Raw genomic sequence first — 21,741 nt, 5'->3', positions numbered from 1 at the left:
CATTCTGTTTATCTGTCTTGTTTTATTTTGCCTCTCTCTGTACAGTGTCCTTGAGTTTTTTGAAAGGCGCTTTTAAATAAAATTCATTATTATTATTATTACAAACATACATTTTCGATTTTGCATCTCATCACAATTCTGCAATTTTTCACGTTTGGCCCTAGGCTGCAGCCATATCTAGGCTGTGCATTAATCCGGCCCTGCATACAGCCCACCTCAGCGGGGCACGTGATGTCTTTCAAGCCTGTCTCCCTGCACTCGGCCGCCAGGTCTGAATACTGGGCGCGCTTCAGCTCATTGGCAGCCTCCATGCCCTGCTCCCATGGCACGGTGAGCACCACAAGCAGGATGGTCTTTCTTGAGTGGCACTGACCACAGGATCAGGTCTGGTAGAAGTGACTACTGATGACTACGAATGTCTACTTTTTCTTCTTGCAAACTTGGTCAAGTCAGAAATCAGGCAATATGCCTGAACACCATCAGTTGTTTAAACATTAATTTCCTTCTTTCACTCGTCATGTCTGGCCTGTTATGATGACACCTAACAAGGCACAATCAACCCCTCTGTAAGACAAGTGGAAAGGGAAGACCAGCTGAAGTCTTTGCAGAATTACTCAATGACCTCCTGCAACAAAGTTAACATTCTTGAGACAAGTCACATCATTTGGAAGGAAGCCAAAAATCATAGGCCTACCAGGCAGCGCATCAAGCCCTGTACAGTATGCTATCCATCTACTACAGTTACTCTTCATTTTGAAGTGATAATTTCAGAGAAAATGAGTAAAATTAAAGAAAGAAAAGGAACAAAGAACAGCACCCACAACTTCTAAACTTTATTTAGCACAAAAAAAGAATCACCTGCATCTTCACATTAGTCTCTCCATCATCTGTATTAACACAACAAGACCCGTTTTTAACCAACCATTCTATCCAATGCCCTGCCCCCCATCCCTTCCCCATTTCTAGACTTTTCTTAAAAAATAAAAAAAAATGGCAGATTCAAATCCCTCCCCCCCAGGCCAATCATTGCATTCACCCAATCCCTGACAAGAAACTCATTTGTGACTTCATCATCAACCCACCAATACCACACATACCCCGACAGACACGCGGCCATGACGATTCCCACATTTCCCATAATGCTTAAGTGCCTCTGGTTATTGGTCGTATTTCCGTACACGGTTTCATTTATTTAAGATGTTTGTATTTATTATTCACAGGGCTCGTCTAATGGCATACAGTAGCTAGAGCTGTGGAGAGGAGGGCTGGGGTGGGAGATGTCACACAAACCAAACAGTAGGTTCGCTAACGTCCTTGTCGGTCACAACCCTTTTAGTTATTTTGGACACATATCATCTGCAAAAAAGTAGTAATATATAATAATAATAAAAAATTAAACAACACTATCTCCATGGCAACACTGAGCTTCAGGCATGGGAGGGGGGGAGGGGTAGGAGGGGGATTATAGGCCTGGCGTCTGAGACAAAGGTGAAGGTGATGCAGTCATTGAGAGCAAGCCCTTGTCAATGTCCCCTTTGTTGTTTTTCTCGTTTTCTTTTGATTTCATTTCTGATGTTCATTCTCATGTTTTTCGTTCTTTCTTCTGATTGAGTTTTCCTCTCTTGGAAAAAAAAGACAAGTTCTCGCTCGTTGTTTTTCTTCTTTTTATCCTTTTTTTTTGCAAAACAAAAAAGCATCTTCCATTATTTAGAGAGGAAGATTTCTTTTTTAAAAATGTTTGAGTGTGAGTGTGTTTGTGTATGCATGTTAGAGATTAAGAGTAGCCTAACACCAAGGTCAGAATTAACATGACTTCAAAGATCCAAGTGTATGGAGACTTGGGTTGATGGTGACTTGGAGAGTACGTGTTACAGTGTGAGTGTGTTTGTGTGCGTGCACTGAAGTGTTACAATCGTTACAGACTTAAGATGTTAAGAGTAGTCCAATGATGGTAATTACAATGGCTTCAGGTCCATGCATTCAAGAAGGAAAGAGGGAAAGAGAAAAGACTGAGCAAAGAGTGAAAAAGGAGAGGAGAAGCAGAGTTTGGGAGAGAGAGAGCGAGAGAGAGGAAGAGAGAGAGAGAGAGAGAGAGAGAGAGAGAGAGAGAGAGAGAGAGAGAGAGAGAAGAGACACCTCTGCCTTCTCCAGCTTTTAACTGTCTGCCAGGCGGCAGTAGTGCAGATTCTGGGGTCAAAGTTCAAAAAAAAAAAAAAAGGTAAGAGTGGGCCGGTGGTGGCTGCTCATTTCCTAAGCAGGACATCCTCTGTAGCGCCGCCCTGGTGTTCGCTGTGGGCGTCACAGCCAAGCCTTGCCGAGACGCTCAGTGGAGGAGGGAGGAGGAGGAGGAGGAGGGGTATGAAAGGGGGTCGTGTGGGGCCACAGAACAGGAGAAGGTCACTGCAGTACCAAGCCAACCTGAAAAGGAGGAGGAGGGGAGACACAATTAGTTTTCTAATCCGCTGTTCCACAAACCACGGAGGATTATGCTGCCACTACAACTTCCAATACTTATCTCCATTTGCCAATGAACTGATCTCTAATTGACTAATCTGTAACCGTCTTCCTTTGCCTATACAACACCACCAAAAAGAAATGAACTGTTGTTATGAGGTGCGGTGTGAACGTGACATGACCTTTCAAATACTATTCCACTAGAGGGAGACCTAGCCTAAAAAGAGGCAGGTGGTCAGACAGAGGGGAGCAAAAACTAGTGCTGACGAGACAAGGAGTGCGTTTTAATATGCAACCTTGCCTCCTCCACTTGCCTCCTCCACTTGCTTCTCGTCATGATGACATCACTGACAACAGCATTATATTTCAATATCTTGCAAAAGCTCAATTGTAGAGTCTTTTTCTCGTTTGCAATTGGGATGGTGAATGAAAAACAGTCCCTCAAAAGTTGTTGTGGCTAGGCTGACAGCTGGGAAACTTTATTGTTTTCTCCACGGAGGAGGGGCCAGGAGGCGGGACGAGGAGACAAGCGCAAGTGGAGGAGGCAAGGTCGCATATTAAGACGCACTCAAAGATACTGGATAAGAGAAAGATAACGCAAACCACGCCCACTCAATGCAAAAGCGTGGGCTCAAGTTGGGTCTCCTAAGGGGGCGTTGTCCCCTCCTTCTTCTTCTATTTTTGAGGTGTTTGCTCAAGACATGCGCTACCGCCATCTACAGCGCTAAGGGGACTTGATTTATTCTCAACCTCAGGACTCCGAGGGTCTCCTAACCGAAGGTCTCCTAAAGGGGCGTTCACCCGACATAAAGTGGATACCGGAAAAGAAACAAAATGACGTTTCTTGGTTAGATCCAGTTTCTTTGACGCACTCAAGGGCTCACCTTTTCAGCGCCCATGCTGGGGCACTTCCAATTGTAAAGATAGTACTGCAGGTTGCCATCCCCGATGCCAAACTTCAGCTTCTCCAGGAAGGTCTTGTTCTCCATCAGATCCAGTGCATTGAAGACATCAAATCCTTTCTGTTAGTGACAAAACAAATGCGACACGAATGCAAGTGACTCCCTGCGTTAATCCACAAATGTCTTGCAATGGGTCACACTAACACCATTTCTCTGACATGCACATTCACATACAGGTGATGCGAGTTTTCATCTGCACGCACAATGCCTATAAAAAGTCTACACACCCCTGCTATTCAAATTTCAGGCTTGTGTGATGTAAAAAAAATGACAGACAAGTACTTTCACAACCTTTTCCACCTTTAATCTAAACTATTAACCTGTGTAATGCAATAAAAAAACAAACTCAAAGCTTTAAAGTGAAAAAAAATGAAAATAATAGCAAACTTAAACTACCATGGTTGCATAAATATGCACACCCTTAAACACTTTGTTGCTGCACATTTAACTTCTATTACAGCACTCAGTCTTTTTTCAGTAAGAGTATGAGCGTGGCACATGTTGATGTGGCAATATTGATGTGGCAATAGTTGGCCCGTACAGAGTTCAGACCTGTATCCCATCCAACATCTGTTGGGTGATCTGAGGCGGACTGTGCACAGGAGATGCACTCGCAATCCGTCAGATTTGGAGTGCTTTTGCAAAGAGGAGTGAGCAAATACTGCCAAATCAACATGTGACACGCTGATAGACTCTTACCCCCAAAAGACTGAGCATTGTAATAAAAAAGCCAAAGGTACAGCAACAAAGTATTAGTCTAAGGGTGTGTGCATATTTATGCAACCATGTAAATATAAGATTTTTATTTTCATTTTTTCCCCTTTAAAGCTCTCTGTTGGTTTTTCAACTGCATTGTACATGTTAATAGTTTAGAATAAAGGTTTTTACCCCACAAAAACCTGGCATTTGAACAGGGGTGTTGAGACTTTCTATAGGCACTGTAGCATGTTCAGGCCGACAGTGAACCATGCTGGTGCCGGTTCCCGAACGAGTGGCTCCCTCACTGAAGAGCCCTTCCAAACCCAACTGGTGCGGAAATGGGAACAGGCATCAGCACCCTTCTGGCCAGACTGAAAACGGCAGAAGAAGCCACTTGACTTACCGCCTTGGCCAGGATGAGCGCATCTCCCATCAGGTCGAGCAGTGGCGTGGTGGTGTGCACGTTGTAGAAGGAGTAGGCCGCCTTCAGGCTCCGGTGCACCGGGTGGTTCATGATGGTGGAGGGCAACGTGTAGAAGCTCAGGAAGTCAGTCAACTTCCCCTCGGAGTTCTAGGGGGTTCACGGCGGGGAGAGAAGACATATTATTAGGGGACATGAAGGCACAAGATCACATTCAAGAAATCATGTAAAGTGCAGCTTAACTCACAAAGAGAATTGGGCAGTATATAGCAGCACTCCTACTAATATTCAAGTTGTAAGCAGCAACCACTACACGGACACAATACACATACACACAAAAAAAATCCTATACACAACCAGGCCCGATCTCCTGTATGCAATGTGATTTTATGTTCAGGAACTGATGAACATGAACGTGATGAACATAGTCCGTAAGCTACCTACACTAATTTGTTAAAGGGACACTGTGTGAGATTTTTAGTTGTTTCTTTCCAGAATTCATGCTGCCCATTCACTAATGTTACCTTTTTCATGAATACTTACCACCAGCATCAAATTCTAAGTTTTCATTATGACTGGAAAAATTGCACTTTTCATACATGAAAAGGGGATCCTCTCCATGGTCCGCCATTTTGAATTTCCAAAAATAGCCATTTTTAGCTGCAACAATGACTGTACTTGGACCATACTAGAAAATATTTGTTTATTACTTAGTAAACGTTCATGTAAAGATCAAATTTGGCAATAGGCAGCCCAGTTTCAATGAGCAGCATAGTTGCAGTACCTTTTTTGGCCATTTCCTGCACAGTGTCCCTTTAAAACAAGGCCTAAAATAATATTGGTACTTTATAACTCATTAAAGGCCCTATTAACTAAATATGTGCAATAATACTAGGTCTGCATATAATACTTGGTCTGCCATTAAAATGGGGAAGTTTCCTAAGAAAGAAATAGGGAACTTTCCTCAGAAAAAAAGAAATGGGAAACTTTCTTCTTCAGAAAGAAAAGGCTCCCATGAGGTTCACATTTGTTTGTTTTTTACGTGTGAATTTCATGAGCTTCCATTGGACACACAATGAAATAATTACTTTGCTGTATAGCAAAGAGACAAGACAGGAACATGAGTTCCCTTTAAATTAAACAGCTCTTCTGTGGCAAAGGGGCAGACTACCTTCATTGCTATACGTAACGGAACCATCATTTTGGGACCTAACAAACAGTCAATGCAAATGCCTGCTGCTGCACGCAAGTATTCAAATAAGTCGCATTGTTTCGTCAGTTTCATTTGCCAAAAACTTTGATCCCTGAGGTTCAAAACCAAATTTTAGTGAGTTAAGCAGCCTGGCTGTTTCAATTCAATACCCGTTTCAAAGTTTTGACCTTGTAAATTCTCTTGTTCTTGAACAGCTTCCAAGTACTTAGCCCTAGTTGCAAACTTAGCATTTTGAAATCGGCATGGGTCAATTCAAACCCAAACAGAGTATTTCTCAATAATTCTGCCTTGTCTACATACATTAGCCTGTCTAACATAGCAGGGCTATTGTTTTCAATCTGAAAAGCAGAGTAGCATTGTTTTCATTCATACTTTTGAAATGATACAGCTTTTGTAGTTCCAGAAGGCCTTCTTTTTGTCAGGTCAACAACAACCATCGGCCCAACCTCTAAGCTGGTGGAGAACTAAGCCGTCAACAATGACAACCCTATTTTTTTCTGTTGAACCAAGCCAAAAAAAAGGAAATCATTGTGTACTCTCACAAGGGTAACCGGGTTCATGAAGGTAACCACCTTATTATCCACGGTTGCAAGGGCGGACCCCATTGCTGTTTTGGCAGCCGTTTTGGTGATCCCACTTTGTTGCATTGGTGACGCGTGCTATGATGACTCATCTTGGTCTACTATACTGAAGATATTTGTTGCAAGCCCTACACACCTGACGAAGACCGCCTGAGGTCGAAACGTGGTGTTCAATAAATCGGTGAGCAGCAACAGTGTGCAGATTTTTCCTTCTTTTACGCACATTTGTTGGATCCAGCACCTGTTTTACTGGAGTGCGCGCATCACTTGCACTACTTTTGTTGCAAGCCCTCACCAGTCCAAGCCCAAGCTATGGCTCCATGCCAGATACAATCCCAAACGGCTGGTTTCGTTAGTTCATTTAGACAAATGGGAGTAGTGCTAGGCCTGGTTGTCTTGCAGAGACCGCGCCTTTAGTCAGTGGTGTAGTCTACATAGAACGCAAGTATACGGAGTATACCCACTTCCAAATTTTAGGGGCTTCAGTATACCCACTTAAAATGGATTGATCCATTACTTACAATAGCATAAATATATACAGTATACCCACTTCAAAAAATGCTCAAATATACAGTATACCCACTTCAAAAAAGTAGACTACACCGCTGCCTTTAGTCCATCACAAGCTCTCACCCTGTGACCTTTCCGGCGTGAATACAATTGACCTCATCCACCTGCTCTTAACACATTGACTACCAAACCACGGGAAAACCCGTTTTTACTTCCCATGCGTTGGCTGCCAAAAACTGGAAAACCCGTTTTTGAGGGTTTTTTGTGGATTCTGAATCTACACATTCTAATGCACATTCTGTGTTATTTTCGTAATTATGTGATGAACAGAACTCACATAGATCATGAAAACACCTACAGTCAAAACTCCAACAAAGTCATTATTTGGATATTTCATCTGCGCAACTTATCACAATGCAGTATTCTTGAGTGTTATTACAGCGAATGAAATCATGCACACTTCCTGTGCACGTCACATCAAGGCGACTGGGTAATCAAAACATACCTAGCTTCCTGTCAGGGCTTTGCTAACTTATCGTAAACACAGGCCTACAGAAGGATAAGGAGGTTTGCTGTCATCAAATTAGGTATGGAAATGGAAGTTTGGAATGGAAGAACAGCACAACACAGCAGCAGAAACTAACGTTGGTGAGTGTACTTCGGCGCATCTACTTGTTGCTATTGAATGACTGACATGTCCATCAGGATACACTAGTGACTAATAATAACGAAGCCAATTGGAGTGGAGCCAATTTTTGGTTCCCTAGAGGAAATTCTTTCTCTGCATTTATCCCATTTGGACTAGTGAATCACATTGAAGTACACACACTAGTCCGTAGCAGTGGGCTGCCTGCTGACCGGCGCCCGGGGAGCAGTGTGGGGTAGGTGCCTTGCTCAAGGGCACTTCAGCCGTGGTCCAGTTGGGCATTGAACCGGGAATCCTTGGGTTGCCAACCCAGTGCTCTAACCACTGAACCACGACTGCCCCACGACTAGCTCTTCCAGTGATAATATTAGCAGTAAACAGAAGTGATCCAGAAGTGTTTTTTTCATGAAAATAGTTAACTTGGAAGCGACTGGTCTTCTCTTTGGGGCATGAAAATATTTTTGCATTTTTTGCTAAAGTAGCTGCCGCTTAAAGAAGAATAACTTTCGAACAAGCTCTAACATGTGTCTGTAGGTCTAAGACAAAATATTCGGTGGCTGTTCGAAAATGACAACAAAATGATGAAACTGGCTGGGATTCTTGGGCTAACATTTCAAAAAACGCCTGGTAGTCAATAGTCTCTTTTCCATTGGGTTCCGCGTTCCGGTGCGGGCTTTATAAATATTCATGAAACTTGACGGGGGGTCGATGGTGCTGTCTCGCACGCATTTCCATACAACAGGGACCAGAACTGGGCCGTATGATCAGCTGCTGCAACTAGCCCCGACAACACCGTGTTTTCACGCCATGGTGAATCTAAGCCCTAATCTAAACAATAGGACCTATATAGGACTAAATATAACCAGCGATCTCCTTCTCTTAGACCCATAGACATGTGTTTGGGCTTGTTCGAAAGCTGCGAATCTTAGCTTTTCACATGTTTTTACGGAACGTTTTTATGTTCTTTCAATCCAAAGTTATATAACTTTAAGTGGCCGCTGTTTCAAGTGAAAAAATAGCGCTTTCCAACCAGTTTTTTTTTTTTAAATCTCTTGTCATTTTGTTTCCGAACAGCCAGCGATGTCCTTAACCTAGACCTACAGACATGTGTTAGGGCTTGTTCGAAAGCTGAGATTCTTAGCTTTTTACAGGTTTTCACGGAACGTTTTTATGTTCTTTCAATCCAAAGTTACATAACTTTAAGCGGCCGCTGTTTCAAGCGAAAAAATAGCGCTTTCCAACCATGTTTTTTTATCTCGTCATTTTTTCCGAACAGCCAGCGATCACGTTAACCTAGACCTACAGACATGGGTTTGTTCAAAAGCTGAGATTCTTAGCTTTTTACAGGTTTTCATGGCACGTGTTTATGTTCTTTAAATCCAAAGTTATTTAACTTTAAGCGGTCACCACTTCAAGTAAACAATGGCGTTGTTCTCCAGTCGGATAGAGAGGAAATCTTTTTGTCATGGCTGTGTTCTTTGTTCCCTCGAATAAACCACAGTTGTCTTTTACATTCGAAATTTTCATTTTTACATTTAATTTGATAACAGCAAATTCGCCATCCCTCTGCAGGTTCGTATATGAAGATATGTGCAATGAAAAGGGCTACTTTAGTGTGCCCTATTTTGCATGGTGTTAAAAAAAAAACGACTTCTCACAAGGAGGAGGCGTGGAGCTTTGGAAATAGCGTGATTTTAAAATAATAGCCTAATAGGTATAATAATATAACTCCTTGGCCAAGGACTGGAGTTAGGCTACTTTAAAGAACATGATAATTGCTTGAGCAAATTTTGTCTGTCTACTGTAAAAACTGCCGACAGAAAAGCGATGTTGATTTTTAAAGTGCGTGGGTGGGGATAGGTGTTTGCACATGCCGGTAAATCCTAACACAGGCAACATGTAGCCTAGTGGAACTCAGCTCCGCACGCCTCGAACCACGTCTTTCGCGATTCTATAATCGCCCCTGTTTGAGCCCTGTTTGAGCTGATGATGGGTGTGTATGGGTGGAGTAAATGCAAAAAGAAAACGAAACCACGCCCCAGCAGTGCGCAGCCCCGTTCTAACAGGGCTAGTCGAAAAGGGGCTAATGTGTTAATATGGGCGGTTCCAAGCAAACCAACGCTTCCCTCACCCCTGGGCAGATGGGGTGCATCACTGGTCGTGTAAGCTAATGCAGTAACCTCTCCCTATTGTAACAGTCTACTATCTTGAAAATCTGTGTTCAAAGCGCTCTCTCACCTCCACCACGTAGGTGTCTATGATGTTCTCGCGCGGCAGCAGCCAGTGCTCCACCTCTTCCTCGCTCATGATGGGGGCCAGGTGGAACTGGCTCAGGTACTCCAGCAGCAGCCGGTGCACTGCACCTATGTCCTTCTTAGTCATGGGCCGCAGACCTGAAGTCTTGGGGGTCTACAGCCCGACGCACAGAGATAATGAACACATTAAAAAAACATTGAGGTATAATTCAGTTCAATTTAACTTTGCCATTACACATGTGTAAATAAAAGGGTAACAAAATGCAGTTTAGCATCTGATCAGATGTTTAAAGAGCAACAGTGCAATGTATACAGGTTAAATGACATTAGTGGAACATATGGGCACTATTACACAATGTACATAGTAAGACAAAATTGCAATACATGTTAATAGCATAGGTGCCAACAGTAGCAAGATATAATAATAATAACTACAATTTTGTGGGTTGGTTTGGACTTGTATATTTAGGACATGACAAAGTGCCCCCATCTATGTCTGTGCCTCATGGTGTGTAACTCTAAACAAGAGTGCAATAAGGTAAAGGTAGACCATGCACACGGAAGCGGAATATTACGCGAGTTGTAGTGAGCCCAAATAGTGCATTTCAAAGATCATCAGTCGAAGTGCTATCAATAGCATTTAATTTATGACAACGTTTACAAACAACCCAAATGACATGATAATGTAATGCGCTATGATAAAGGAATAGCTTACATCTGGCAGGCGATACAGTTTCATGGTCCGCTGCATAGTCATGTTCCGGCTCAGGTGGGAGAACTTCACCTCGATCAGTTTACGGGGGTTAAGCGATCGATGCCAGTACCTGGACAAAACACAACACACGCAGACAGTTTGATGGTCTCACCGGACATGTGGGCAGTAAATATCCTCACATGTAACGCATGCAACAAATGATTTAGGGAACACAGGGACAGAAAACAATTGTAGACCTTAGCAGCTGCAAGGATGAAAATCAACCAACACAGCTTGATAAACGCTCAAATAAGTGGGATATTAGTTTAAAGATCTATGCTGGAGTGAGTGAATGGCCGTGTCGATATACAGGGTAACTTTCTGAGCAACAATACCATAAGATGTTGTTCAGACTTTTTATCACTATGAAGATTTAAAAAAAAAAAATCATTCCAACAGATATGTAGGCGCTCATCATGTTGATGCCTAATCACATATTTTCGATTTTTAAATATATATGTATTTTTTTGAAGTCTTCATTGAGACAGGACAGCTTGAGAGTGCGGCAGGAAAATAGTGGAAGAGAGGAGGGGGAGGATCAGGATATGATATGGATAAAAACAAATCCCTGGTATAACCGTAAGTTGCCTTGGCTGCTTGAACCATCTTTTTAATTTTTTTAAATGAATGAATTTGGCACATGGTCAAAATAAACCAAATGAACTAAACTTCTCACCTGCAGGTTCCCACGGGCTTAGGGAGCACCACCCCTGCGGTGTAAACGGCCTGGAACATCCCCTGCTGGTTGACGCGTCTGGTGATCTCACGGATGAGCACGGGTGCCACGCGCTTGGCACGCAGCTTCTTGTGCACACACAGGAAGTTGATCTCCACCATCAGCTTCTCACTGCACACAGCAAACCCCACACACAAGCAGGTATTAGTATGTCCACAAGCCCTTCAAATGCAATCAGAAGAGGATCCGGGCAATGCAAAAGCACATCTGAGCTCCACCAACATTTCTTTGTACTTCTTACAAAGGTAGCACACTCAAAACCTCAGTAAAGCTTGGAAAAACGAGTTACTTGTTCAGTTACAAAAGAATGTTGTTGAGGCCTGGACAGACGAGGAGAGTGAAAGTGATGTGATAGGATTCAGAGATAAGATTTTTTTTTACTTTGCGAGTAACCAAATGGAATGCCGACAGTTAACTTCTCGCTTTTGGTAGTTGCAAAAGTGTCAATGTCAACAAACGTTACTAGAGTAACTAGTGGCAACTTGTGTAAATATAACTGAAGAATATAGCAAACAATGCCAAATTAATTAGAGATCATTAGTGATCACTTTGTGAAGTAGAACAACTTTCTAGTTGTCTAGTTGTATATCATTGGTGACACGGTGCACTGATGGTCGTGGTTCAAGTTCAGACATCACCTGGTATGTGTTCAGTTAGAATGGCCTGGAGGGAACTGGGGACCCCTGGAAAGGGGAGGGTTTATCTTTTTCCCTTTTTGTAAAAATCAGTTAGTCTAGAGTAGAGTGTTATCGCCCCATCTGTATCCCATCCCTTTCTTCTTCAACTTGCACGATGTCAACGGGGAAAACACTTCATCTAGTACTATATGTACCCACCTTCATGCATATTATAAATATTGCTTGGTGCTCTGGACGTCATGTTTTCTATCATCCTAACAAAAGATTGTTCAAGAAGGAGCATACTTTGATATATGACCAAGTATTTAAGGTATTTTTGGGGGGAATACTGCCCATCAATCTGAGGGTCATATTCAGCGTGTTTAAATGGTTACACTCACGTGTCATAGATGCGAATGTTGGCAGGAATGGCACTGATGAAGCCCACAAGCTTCTGGTTAGAGTCCACCCTCACTCCACAGTGCCACTGCGGCATCCAGCCCGGGGGTCGGAGAGCCCTGAAAGCATCGGAGAAAACACACACACACACACACACACACACACACACACACACACACACACACACACACACACACACGCACACACGCACACACGCACACACGCACACACACACACACACCTTAAAAATCTAGCTATGGATTTTATTAACATTGTACAAATAAATGCGATAAAGATCAAGCTCCAGATCGGATTCCACTGTTTATCACCCTCCCCTTTTAAATAACATTCCATCAATACTTTTCACAAGAATTTGCATCAATGCAAAGGGCAGGCTAATAGCGCTCTCTGGCCTTCATTGGCATAATTTTGCAATATCGAGTTTTTTAAGAAGTCGCCAAAATCAACAAAGCGTAGAGGCTGGGCTTGTCCTCACCAGGCGCCAGCCAAAAGCCTGTCAGCCAATAGTAATATTGCTTTCAACTGTCTCTGGGTGAAGGAGTCTGTGAACCAATAAACAAACGGGGGCGGGTGGCAGCGCTCAATCTATTTTGTAAAGGAGGAGGAGAAATCTTCGTTCGGGTAAGCAGCAGTGCTCTGCTGGGCATTAGTTGAGAGTGAAGTTGTTTTGATCTGATGCTGGATATATGAGGAATTCAATCCTTAAACCAGTCATTGCATGATGCCGGAGTTGCTGATGGTGTTTTTGGAACTATGTGCTTTAATCAGCAACCATTTGTGATTATGGAAAGCCTACTAGTTAAGAGGCTGCGGTTTTGAGGAAAAAACAGCTTTGTTTCTGGTCTGAGAAACCGCTTGTTAGCATGCTAACACTAGTGAAATATGCCAAGCAATGTTCTTAACTCTAGAACTACAGTACGAGTAGCTGTTACTCACTACTCATTAACACCCACCTGCCTGTAGATATCATAATATTTGCTTAGTCTGATAAGCAATGTAAAAGCAATGTAAAGTAAGACTTCAATTACAATGTGAAATTCAACACAATTTTTAGCTGCCATAGTTAGCTTTTGCTTCCATTCACTAAAATGGGTTACTTCGTTAGCTTGTTAGCTTTAAAAATGTACTGCATTATTTCCAGTCCAGAATGACAATCATCAAACAGAACCATACACAATAATACACAGCATGTTTTCATGCTGAGTGATACAGTATTGCAGACCAGAGCATATATATACACGTATTATCAAATTCAAAAGTGTGACAGCTCTTAAACCCAACCCTCTTCTCCCTTTCTCTCACTCTGTCCCTCTCCAGTTCAAACACATAGATAACCCCCTTCTCACTCTCCTACTCACAAGCGCACCACTATCTCCAGTCCAGAATTGAAATTAGTTGGGAATCAAACAAATTATAGACAGCACAAATGTGTAGCTCATAAAAAAATGCTAGGCCGTCATGCTTTGTGACGTTGTAGCAGCATGACATAATTTATGCAGACCATAGCTTGGTATAGGTCTACTATGCCTTTTACATGCAAATGTGTCACTTGCCCTCCCCTGCCATTCCATATTACAATTCAAACACATTGATAACCTCCTTCTCTTTCCCCACCCCCACCACCACCAACACACCAGACAGTGCAGCTACTTTCATGCGGCAGAACTCAAACTCGCCTAGGGCAGCAAATAGGCCAGAACCGGCCTTGCCATTTCCCAACATTTCTTTCTCAGTATTGAAGACTTAAAAGCAGATGGCTGGCTTCAAACTGATAACGGTGAGCAGATTTCATCACAGCACAGGCCAGGCCAAGGCATGGTCTTAAGATCACATCAGCCAATGGAAGATGGTGACAGTGACCAACAGGACAGCAGTTAGGGGACATGTCATGCCAACTCACCACAGCAGGAAGTCAGGAGAGTAATCGAAACGGAACATGTTGTCATCATCCTCAACGTAGTTCTCATTGAGGAGGGTGTAGAGCTCCTTCAGCTGGAGACACACATTTAAGGCAGAAGAGAGAACAGGCGCAAACATTGAAAAGTTAAAATGCAGTGATCGTTTTCTCTGAGACCTCAAAACACTGGACAATTAAAGAATGCAATTGTGGAATGGTCATGTGGTGCTAGGTTAAAGGAGCAGTCCACACTTTTTTGAATTTCACATAATTGCAGTATTTCCAAGCATTACTCAAGAATGTCCATATCATTTTCATCTAATTGTTTTCAGTACTTAGATTTATTGGTATCAGAATTATTAGAATAGCTTAGCATAATCACTGGAAGTAAATGGGAGCATTAGCATCAAGCTACAAGTGATCACCGGACAGGATTAAATAGCTGGTTTGCACTAAGGTGAATTTCACATTAATTTATGTAGTTTATAAGTGCATTTGATGATGTTTTGTTTGCTCCCATAGACTTGCATTGCTACGCTTAATCTGGCTGTATTGTGAAAGTAGGCAATGCAAACACATAGACGAAAAATCCTATGCATTATCATATTTTACTGGGACTTAACTACATATTAGCAATTTCTTGAAATGAGGTGGACTGTTCCTTTCAGGTTGTGAAGGGATTCCAGTGCAGATTCCAATTTGCCAGAGAGGGTTCTGATCAAGAAATATACCACTTAAATATTAGTAAATCTTGTGCCACTGCTAGAGACAAAAAGCACAGGATGAGCTTATTTTTGTAGACATCCCTAAATCTTCCCATCACTTTCTTTAAAGTCACAGTTCTAACGATAGAACGGTCAAAGTAGACTACGCTAAAGTAAGGTAGCAAGAAAAGCGTTCGGATGACTATGGCAAAGGTGGAATGAAACTCAAAAGGTAGGAGCACAAAAAAAAAAAAAAAAAAAAGCAGGTGGACAGGGCCTTAGGTCATCTCACCACTGCAGGATTCCCCAGGTCGAGAGCATCCCAGCTGAAGCCCGTGGGGAGGCTGTAGGGCTCCTCTCGAATCTGGTCCTTATCGGGTTCAATACAGCCATGTGACGTCACCACTTCTCCTACATGGAACACAAAAAACCCCAAAGAACTCAAAGAGGATTTACATGTAGGCGGCCTTTGAACATAACAACAAAAACAAAAAAAATCTCACAGGTTCACCGCCCTATGGACAAACGAATGTTTGAAGACTTGCTTACCTAGTTTGGGGACAGGCTGTGTGTCCCAGAACTGATAGCTTCGACGGCTTGCCTCCTCCATTGTCTTGGCTGGACCCTGGCCTACGGAAAAGAGCTCAATGGCTTTTTGGATCTCCTGCAGTTTATCTGCGGGGAGGGAGTTCACCTGTGACGGGAAAGATCGAAAGAAAGAATGAAAGAAAGATAGGGTCAAATGCCTTGGGTTAGGTCACTAAATCCACAATTCTTATCTCAACTTTTCTTCTCACAATCTCTTATCCATGTTATAAAAAAGAAGAATGAGCAGAGATAACAATGCTACTAAACAAACCTGGCCACCATGTTATAAAAGTGAAACTTTTCCACTAGATGTATTTAGCTTAGCAGATTGCACTGTAGATGAGAACATCGCCATGATGCAAATGCTTACCTCACATGATCATATTTCTATCGTCATGGTCTCGATTCCATTGCCATTCTATTACTTTACATATTCCGAGGCCGCAAATGATGATCATATCATATCTAATGACATGAACAACCTCAATTTCTAAGACCTCAAGCGATAACATTCTTGAACATTGACAAACAAAAAACACCCTCAATAACCAGCAACAGAACATCTACCAATGAGTACAAGACTGAAGAAGTCACCTTTGCCAAGGGATCCTGTGGAGGCTCCTTAGCTGCGGACTTATCCTTCTTCTTCTTCTGTTTCTTTTTCTTCTTCTTGGCTCCAGTGTCACCTTTCTCCCTGGAGAGCGATAGCAGACAAAGTCACAGCCGGTATCAAACAGATTCTGATGACAACTTATGTGCCTTTGACACCATAGCATATCCCCCAGAAACACAGCCTGCATTCTTTGCAATAGTTTATTATTCCAACAATTGGCTAGTATGAAGCAAGAACCAACTAGCCTGGTTCTCACCAGACCTCCGTTAGGCCTTTCAGGCCGACCAGAACGGAGCCCGCACCAGTTACGTTCGGCACTAAAGTGCTGATCTGCGAACCGCCCGTGTTCATACCGGGCTCTGAACTTTTTCCGCACGTGACTGTTACCTGGATGAACCTGCTGATGGCCACACTGTCGTCACGGTTCGCGGAGAAAAAACAAGTATTTTGCGGTTTGAATAGCGAACCAACTTTCCTGTTCGCCAACGCTAATATCTGTGGCGTGAACACGGCGGCCGGTTTCGCAATTAGGTGCGGGAACGGGCTACAGCACGCTTCTCAGTCGGCCTGAACGTGCTATGAGTGTATATGTGTGTGCATGCGCATGGCTCTGGAGCCCCCTGGTGGAGCTCCAACACACACAGAGGTCTGGGAGACTGTAGCAGGATTCCATTTCTCCAGTCAAAAAATAATCGGAGCATATATTGCTTCAATATCAATGGTAGCTTGCATTGAGGAGTCGCAGGACAGTTTATAGACTAAGTTTATATTGACGCTTTACAGACCAACAGAAAACATTTTTTGAAGGTATTTGTTGGTGGCGAGGACGGGCAGAATGGTGTATAAAGCCATGCTTTCTGAAGGAAGAGCCAATATGTACTCTCCCAGACCTAGTAATGGAGCTGACAAAGCTGCGTGGAACTTCAGGTCGGGCAAGAGCCAGGCAAAGAACTAACAGGTGTGGCACAAAACAAGGCAATAAAAAAACCGCACCATCAGAAAAAGTGATATCTTCGATAAAATGGTCATGAGTGTGCATGCAAAAAACCTTTCACAGCAAGTTTGTCTGCACACAAGTTTAGTATCAAAATGTTACTCTGTCTATGGGAACACCTAAAGAACAAAACAGCCAATTAAACAATAAGTGCAAGACTATTAGACACAGTGCAGCACAACGCTTCCTATCCAAGACGATGGGCAAGTGGCTGTGTTACACGGTTTGCCCTCAATCCATGCACATGGAAGCATACACATGTGCCACTACTTGAGTTTGCGACATTAACCAACGTGTACATGGATCCATCAGCCTAAAGACTGGCTGATTCTAGCCTTAATCAACATTTACCTCGACAACAGAACACAGGCTACAACACAACACAGCACTCCCAAAAGTGTTCTGACCAAATCAAATGGACCTACCAAGTCATCACATATGCATACGACATAAAGACCTGGCCAGTAACTCCTGACCAAAGTTTGAATACCATCAGCCAATGAAAGTCAAATTCCCCTAAACATAACATTAAATACACATGCCTAAAAAACTATTTATAAAGCAAAGTAAAGGAACATGCATCAGGTCATATACCATGCAACAGATTGGGCCAGCAACTTAGGTTGACCAACACCTCAAAATAGCAGCAAACTCACAAGAAAATTGGAAAACCGTGGATTGTGCACAAAGCATAGGCCTACTGAGGAAATCTAAAATACCCTTCCTGTTGTGCAGATTGCCATTTCCTTGTCTACATTAATGGCACCACAAAAGATACCCAGCATCGATGATGGAGGCCATCCGGGGGGCAAATGTGTTTGTGACTGTCTTATGATTAAGGATTTCCCCCTGGGCAAAAGCACCCCACCTCAGTGGAATAACAGTGATAGAAAACAGCACCATACTTACTAAACGGAGTAGGCTAATCCTATTAGCAGCCGTGGGAAGAGTCAGGATGGGACATGGGGCACCAAACTACGGTGCTTACACCGGCACAGATGGTGCACCACATGACCCGGGGGGTTAAGGGGACACTTGACTCCAGTGTAGACTACCACAATGGGTAATGACAACAAAACAACCATCCAACACATGCTATTCGACAGCCTTCCACCAGCATTGGATTGGTTGGATGATGCAAACAACAACCCTCCCCTTGTTGTATTGCAAAAAGCTACAGTATATAATGGTTTACACTACACTGCTATAAGTTCATGGTTATTAGCAAGGGCTTTAGAGACCAGACAGATTCGCCATTTGGTGGAAATTAGCTGGAGCTAACAAGGATGTGCGAGAGATAAGTAGCTAGCAGAACGAAAAGGATAGATTAGCTCACGAGAAAAGGTTCAACTGTAAGAACAGAGCCAGGTATTATTCGCAAATCATATTGCCATACCAGTTCATATGTACGAGCATGAAATGCAACATCAACTGAGGAGTTAAATGAAAAAAAAACAAGGGGAATTGTCGTTGCTGTGTTACATCTTGCGCGTAGGCTAGCCAACGGCGATGCTGCTATTAACATTGTTAACTACTAAAAGAAATAGGCCGCACATGACCTTGACTAGATGGGTGAATTTGGAACGTCGTGACCAACCCCAACATAGCTCAAGAGACTCATCTGAGAATATCCTATGCGAGTCTTAATTTATTGCATACGATTTGACAACTGTCTTTGTTTCTCAGACAAGACAGAAGCAGCGTGAAAACGGCAGCTATAACTATTCGATTAACCAATGGCTGTCAACTTCACTCAATCGGACGCTAACGGTTTCGTGGTACAATGAACTGTACCATGCAAATAAACTGGCATTTACAAGTTACTTTGAATCGTAACGCGTGGTCAGTGGATGACAGCTAGCACTGTTAGCAACTAGCAGACATGCACAGACTGCAGCCTTAGCAACGTCAAAGCTGATGCAGATATGCTAACAGAGCTGAACCTGTGCCGATGTGGACTGGCGTTATAGAGCTATTACAAACGCTTTAAACGTGTAGGGTAAGGTTATGTGCTCTAATTACATGCACTGTCTTGCTGAGTACATGTGTAAAACAAGTGTTTTTCGCTCAGTTGTTTTGAACTTGTGTGGTGGAGATCTCAAACTACCCTATGATAACGTCACATGGCTAGTAAGCTAGCGCAAAGTGGATCACGTTAGCCATTCAGTGCTTGTATGGAGACGAGTTAGCTGGCTGAACCTGCTTCCTTCGCTGCAGGGCAAGTTTGCTTTCGGTTTCCACCCAAAATGACAGTTACATAACAATTTATACATGGCATGTGCTTCATGTTATCATGACATTAAAATTGACACCGCTCGTTTGGCATGTTTCGTTGTTTCTTCAGGGGGAGCGTGAGACATGCAGCATGCATATCCAATTTTGATATTGCGGTGCCGACTCGAGTCATTGGCACACGGTGTCAAACGAGCCTGAATCGCAAATCATTTACACATGTATTCGTAGATAGGTTAATCTAGAAGCGATTTCTCCCTTCGATATAATAGTTTAGAAAATATTCATAAGGGGGCGTGCTTTTATGGAATTAGGTTTCCCTAAGACCCGCTGAGCTGAATCTGGAATCCCAACTACCACGGTTCGAGGCAAGCGTCCATGGCATTTTCAACGTGACAGCAGAAATAAATGTATCATTACCCATCATCAAAGTGATGCTCCTCATTTTCGCAGTCGCTACAATGTCCATGATCTTCTTCTATTCCTACTTTTTCCTCCGTCTTCGGTGCTGTCTCATTCTCATCCGCCATCTTTAATCAGGAAGTAGGAAATTGGTCGTGTGCTGCTCCAAGAACCCTGAAAGACATGCCGCAAAGGTGGATGGTATATGTAGGCAGGTTTGCTGTAATGGTTTGGCCATGCCTTGCACCTTCTCTCTGACAAAGTGTATAATCTATAGGCTATGGCATGTGTGGAGTTGAACTAGTCTTTATATAGCTATAAAAACCGTGTATTTAAAATGGGCCTTATTATTTTTCAGTGGCAAAGGATTCTGTATTCAGTGCCCAATCATGAAATGTTCTCTACATCACAGAAGCATGCTCATTAGGCCTAATTGCAGTTCTACCAAAAGATTGTCTTAGTTCTAATACACTGCACTACTCTGCAGGCATTTCTGATAGGTGTTTAAGCTATGGACATGTCACTGCATTGTTTGTGCAAATGTCAAATGCCCTAAAACCTAAAACCAAAAATGCTGTGGGATTACATTCCTTCCGATGACCACCAACACCTGGTGAAGCTACATCCCCCCTACCCCCACCCAAAATGCTGAAATAACACTGCAGATTGTATGTGCTATGTTTGGGCCGGGTAGTGCTGTAAAAACCTTTACTATTGAGACTTTGAGTAATTTAAATACCGGTACTCAAATACTCATACTTTTAATAAATTTCTTTAATACTCATACCCAATACATTTTAATACTGCACTACCCCACTAGAACACACTATCACTCACACACACAAACAGTCATGTACTCCACACCTCTCTTCCCCCAGGAGCATCCCCATTAAGTCCATGTGAAGTTGCTCTGTTGCAGCATGCTGCTTTGTCAGTCCTTTGTTTCATTAAACCCCCCCACAAACAAACACACACACACACACACACACACACACACACACACACACACACACACACACACACACACACACACACACACACACACACACACACACACACACACCACCCCACCTATGGTACAGCACCATGAGACTGCACTTTACCTGCACTACCTCAGTCCTTGAACAATAAGACAATAAGACAATAAGAATACAACATGCTGCTTACAATTCTACTCCAATCTCCTACTACTTTTTAAACATATAACTATTATTATTACTTTTACTATTGCTACTGTCACTATTGTCTTATTATTTTAATGTATACCAGGGGCGGAGCTACAGGGGTGGCTAGGGGGGCATTTGACCCCCCCTGAAATCTGATTGGCTACCCCAGGGGCTCCCCCAGAAAATGGACAGGAGCCCCGCCCACTCGCCTTACACGAAGCGCATAGATCGCCTGCAAATCGCTATCGCGAGTGAAGAAAGGATAACCATTTTTCCCACACACATTTAGATGCAAGTCTGTGTACACACCACCCTCGTGAATTTACAGCAGGCATATGGGATATGTCTAGTGGTATGCATGGCAACTCTCTCTCTTGTACAGTCTGACGGCAATGATTCATAGAAGCAGATGTGTGCTTTTCCGTCCTGAAGAAGAAAAGCCTTAGAGAAAAAAACTGCTTATTTCAGCCCAGATTCATTTCGTTTTCCTTTTGGAAAGTTAGCTGTCTGCCATTTAAGATTTTTCAGTACTAGGCCTATATATTTCTCAATTGCCCATGTGATGAATAAATAGATTCATTTTTGGTGGTTAATGAAAGTAGCTTCATGATTAATTCATGTGAATTCAACTCAAACCTCATGTCTTAAGTCCAAATATTCACTGGCATAATACTAATTGCTGTCTTTGTGTTGGAATAGAGATGCTGATGAGTATTTTAAAAGAATGTCCTTACAGCACCTTCGATAGCATTGTTATATGTGTGAATTGTAGCAAGCTCATAGAAGCATCGCCACATTACAGTGACTGGATTTTATGGAAGTAACTCTGAAATCTGAAGTCTGAGTTCAGACTTAAATTATTGATGGGAAATTCGAA

General features: G+C 42.8%; 1 protein-coding gene across 1 annotated transcript; it reads right to left on the bottom strand.

Annotated features, from left to right (window-relative positions):
• Positions 1-820: 820 nt before the first annotated feature.
• On the bottom strand, positions 821-19,861 carry nmt1a (N-myristoyltransferase 1a). The gene is made up of 12 exons (XM_063222853.1): positions 19,717-19,861; positions 16,052-16,151; positions 15,419-15,563; positions 15,162-15,280; positions 14,169-14,260; positions 12,250-12,366; positions 11,172-11,342; positions 10,457-10,565; positions 9,725-9,895; positions 4,519-4,686; positions 3,339-3,476; positions 821-2,418 (listed from the first exon to the last, which is right to left on the bottom strand). Exons 1-12 carry the CDS (start codon positions 19,824-19,826, stop codon positions 2,398-2,400), a joined length of 1,461 nt encoding a protein of 486 aa, XP_063078923.1. The 5' UTR covers positions 19,827-19,861; the 3' UTR covers positions 821-2,397.
• Positions 19,862-21,741: the final 1,880 nt, after the last annotated feature.

This window comes from Engraulis encrasicolus, chromosome 2 (assembly GCF_034702125.1).
Source record: "Engraulis encrasicolus isolate BLACKSEA-1 chromosome 2, IST_EnEncr_1.0, whole genome shotgun sequence".
Taxonomy (NCBI): domain Eukaryota; kingdom Metazoa; phylum Chordata; class Actinopteri; order Clupeiformes; family Engraulidae; genus Engraulis; species Engraulis encrasicolus.
The sequence above is the reverse complement of the archived record's forward strand: the minus strand, read 5'-3'. Positions and strand labels throughout refer to the sequence as shown.

What these genes read in the sequence shown, in the direction of transcription:
- nmt1a (XM_063222853.1), bottom strand. Translation starts at nt 19,826, where the DNA reads ATGGCGGATGAGAATGAGACAGCACCGAAGACGGAGGAAAAAGTAGGA. An exon ending in ACAGCCTGTCCCCAAACTAG is followed by an intron (nt 15,281 to 15,418) that starts GTAAGCAAGTCT and finishes TGTTCCATGTAG; the next exon opens with GAGAAGTGGTGACGTCACAT. An exon ending in AACTGTATCGCCTGCCAGAT is followed by an intron (nt 9,896 to 10,456) that starts GTAAGCTATTCC and finishes GTCGGGCTGTAG; the next exon opens with ACCCCCAAGACTTCAGGTCT.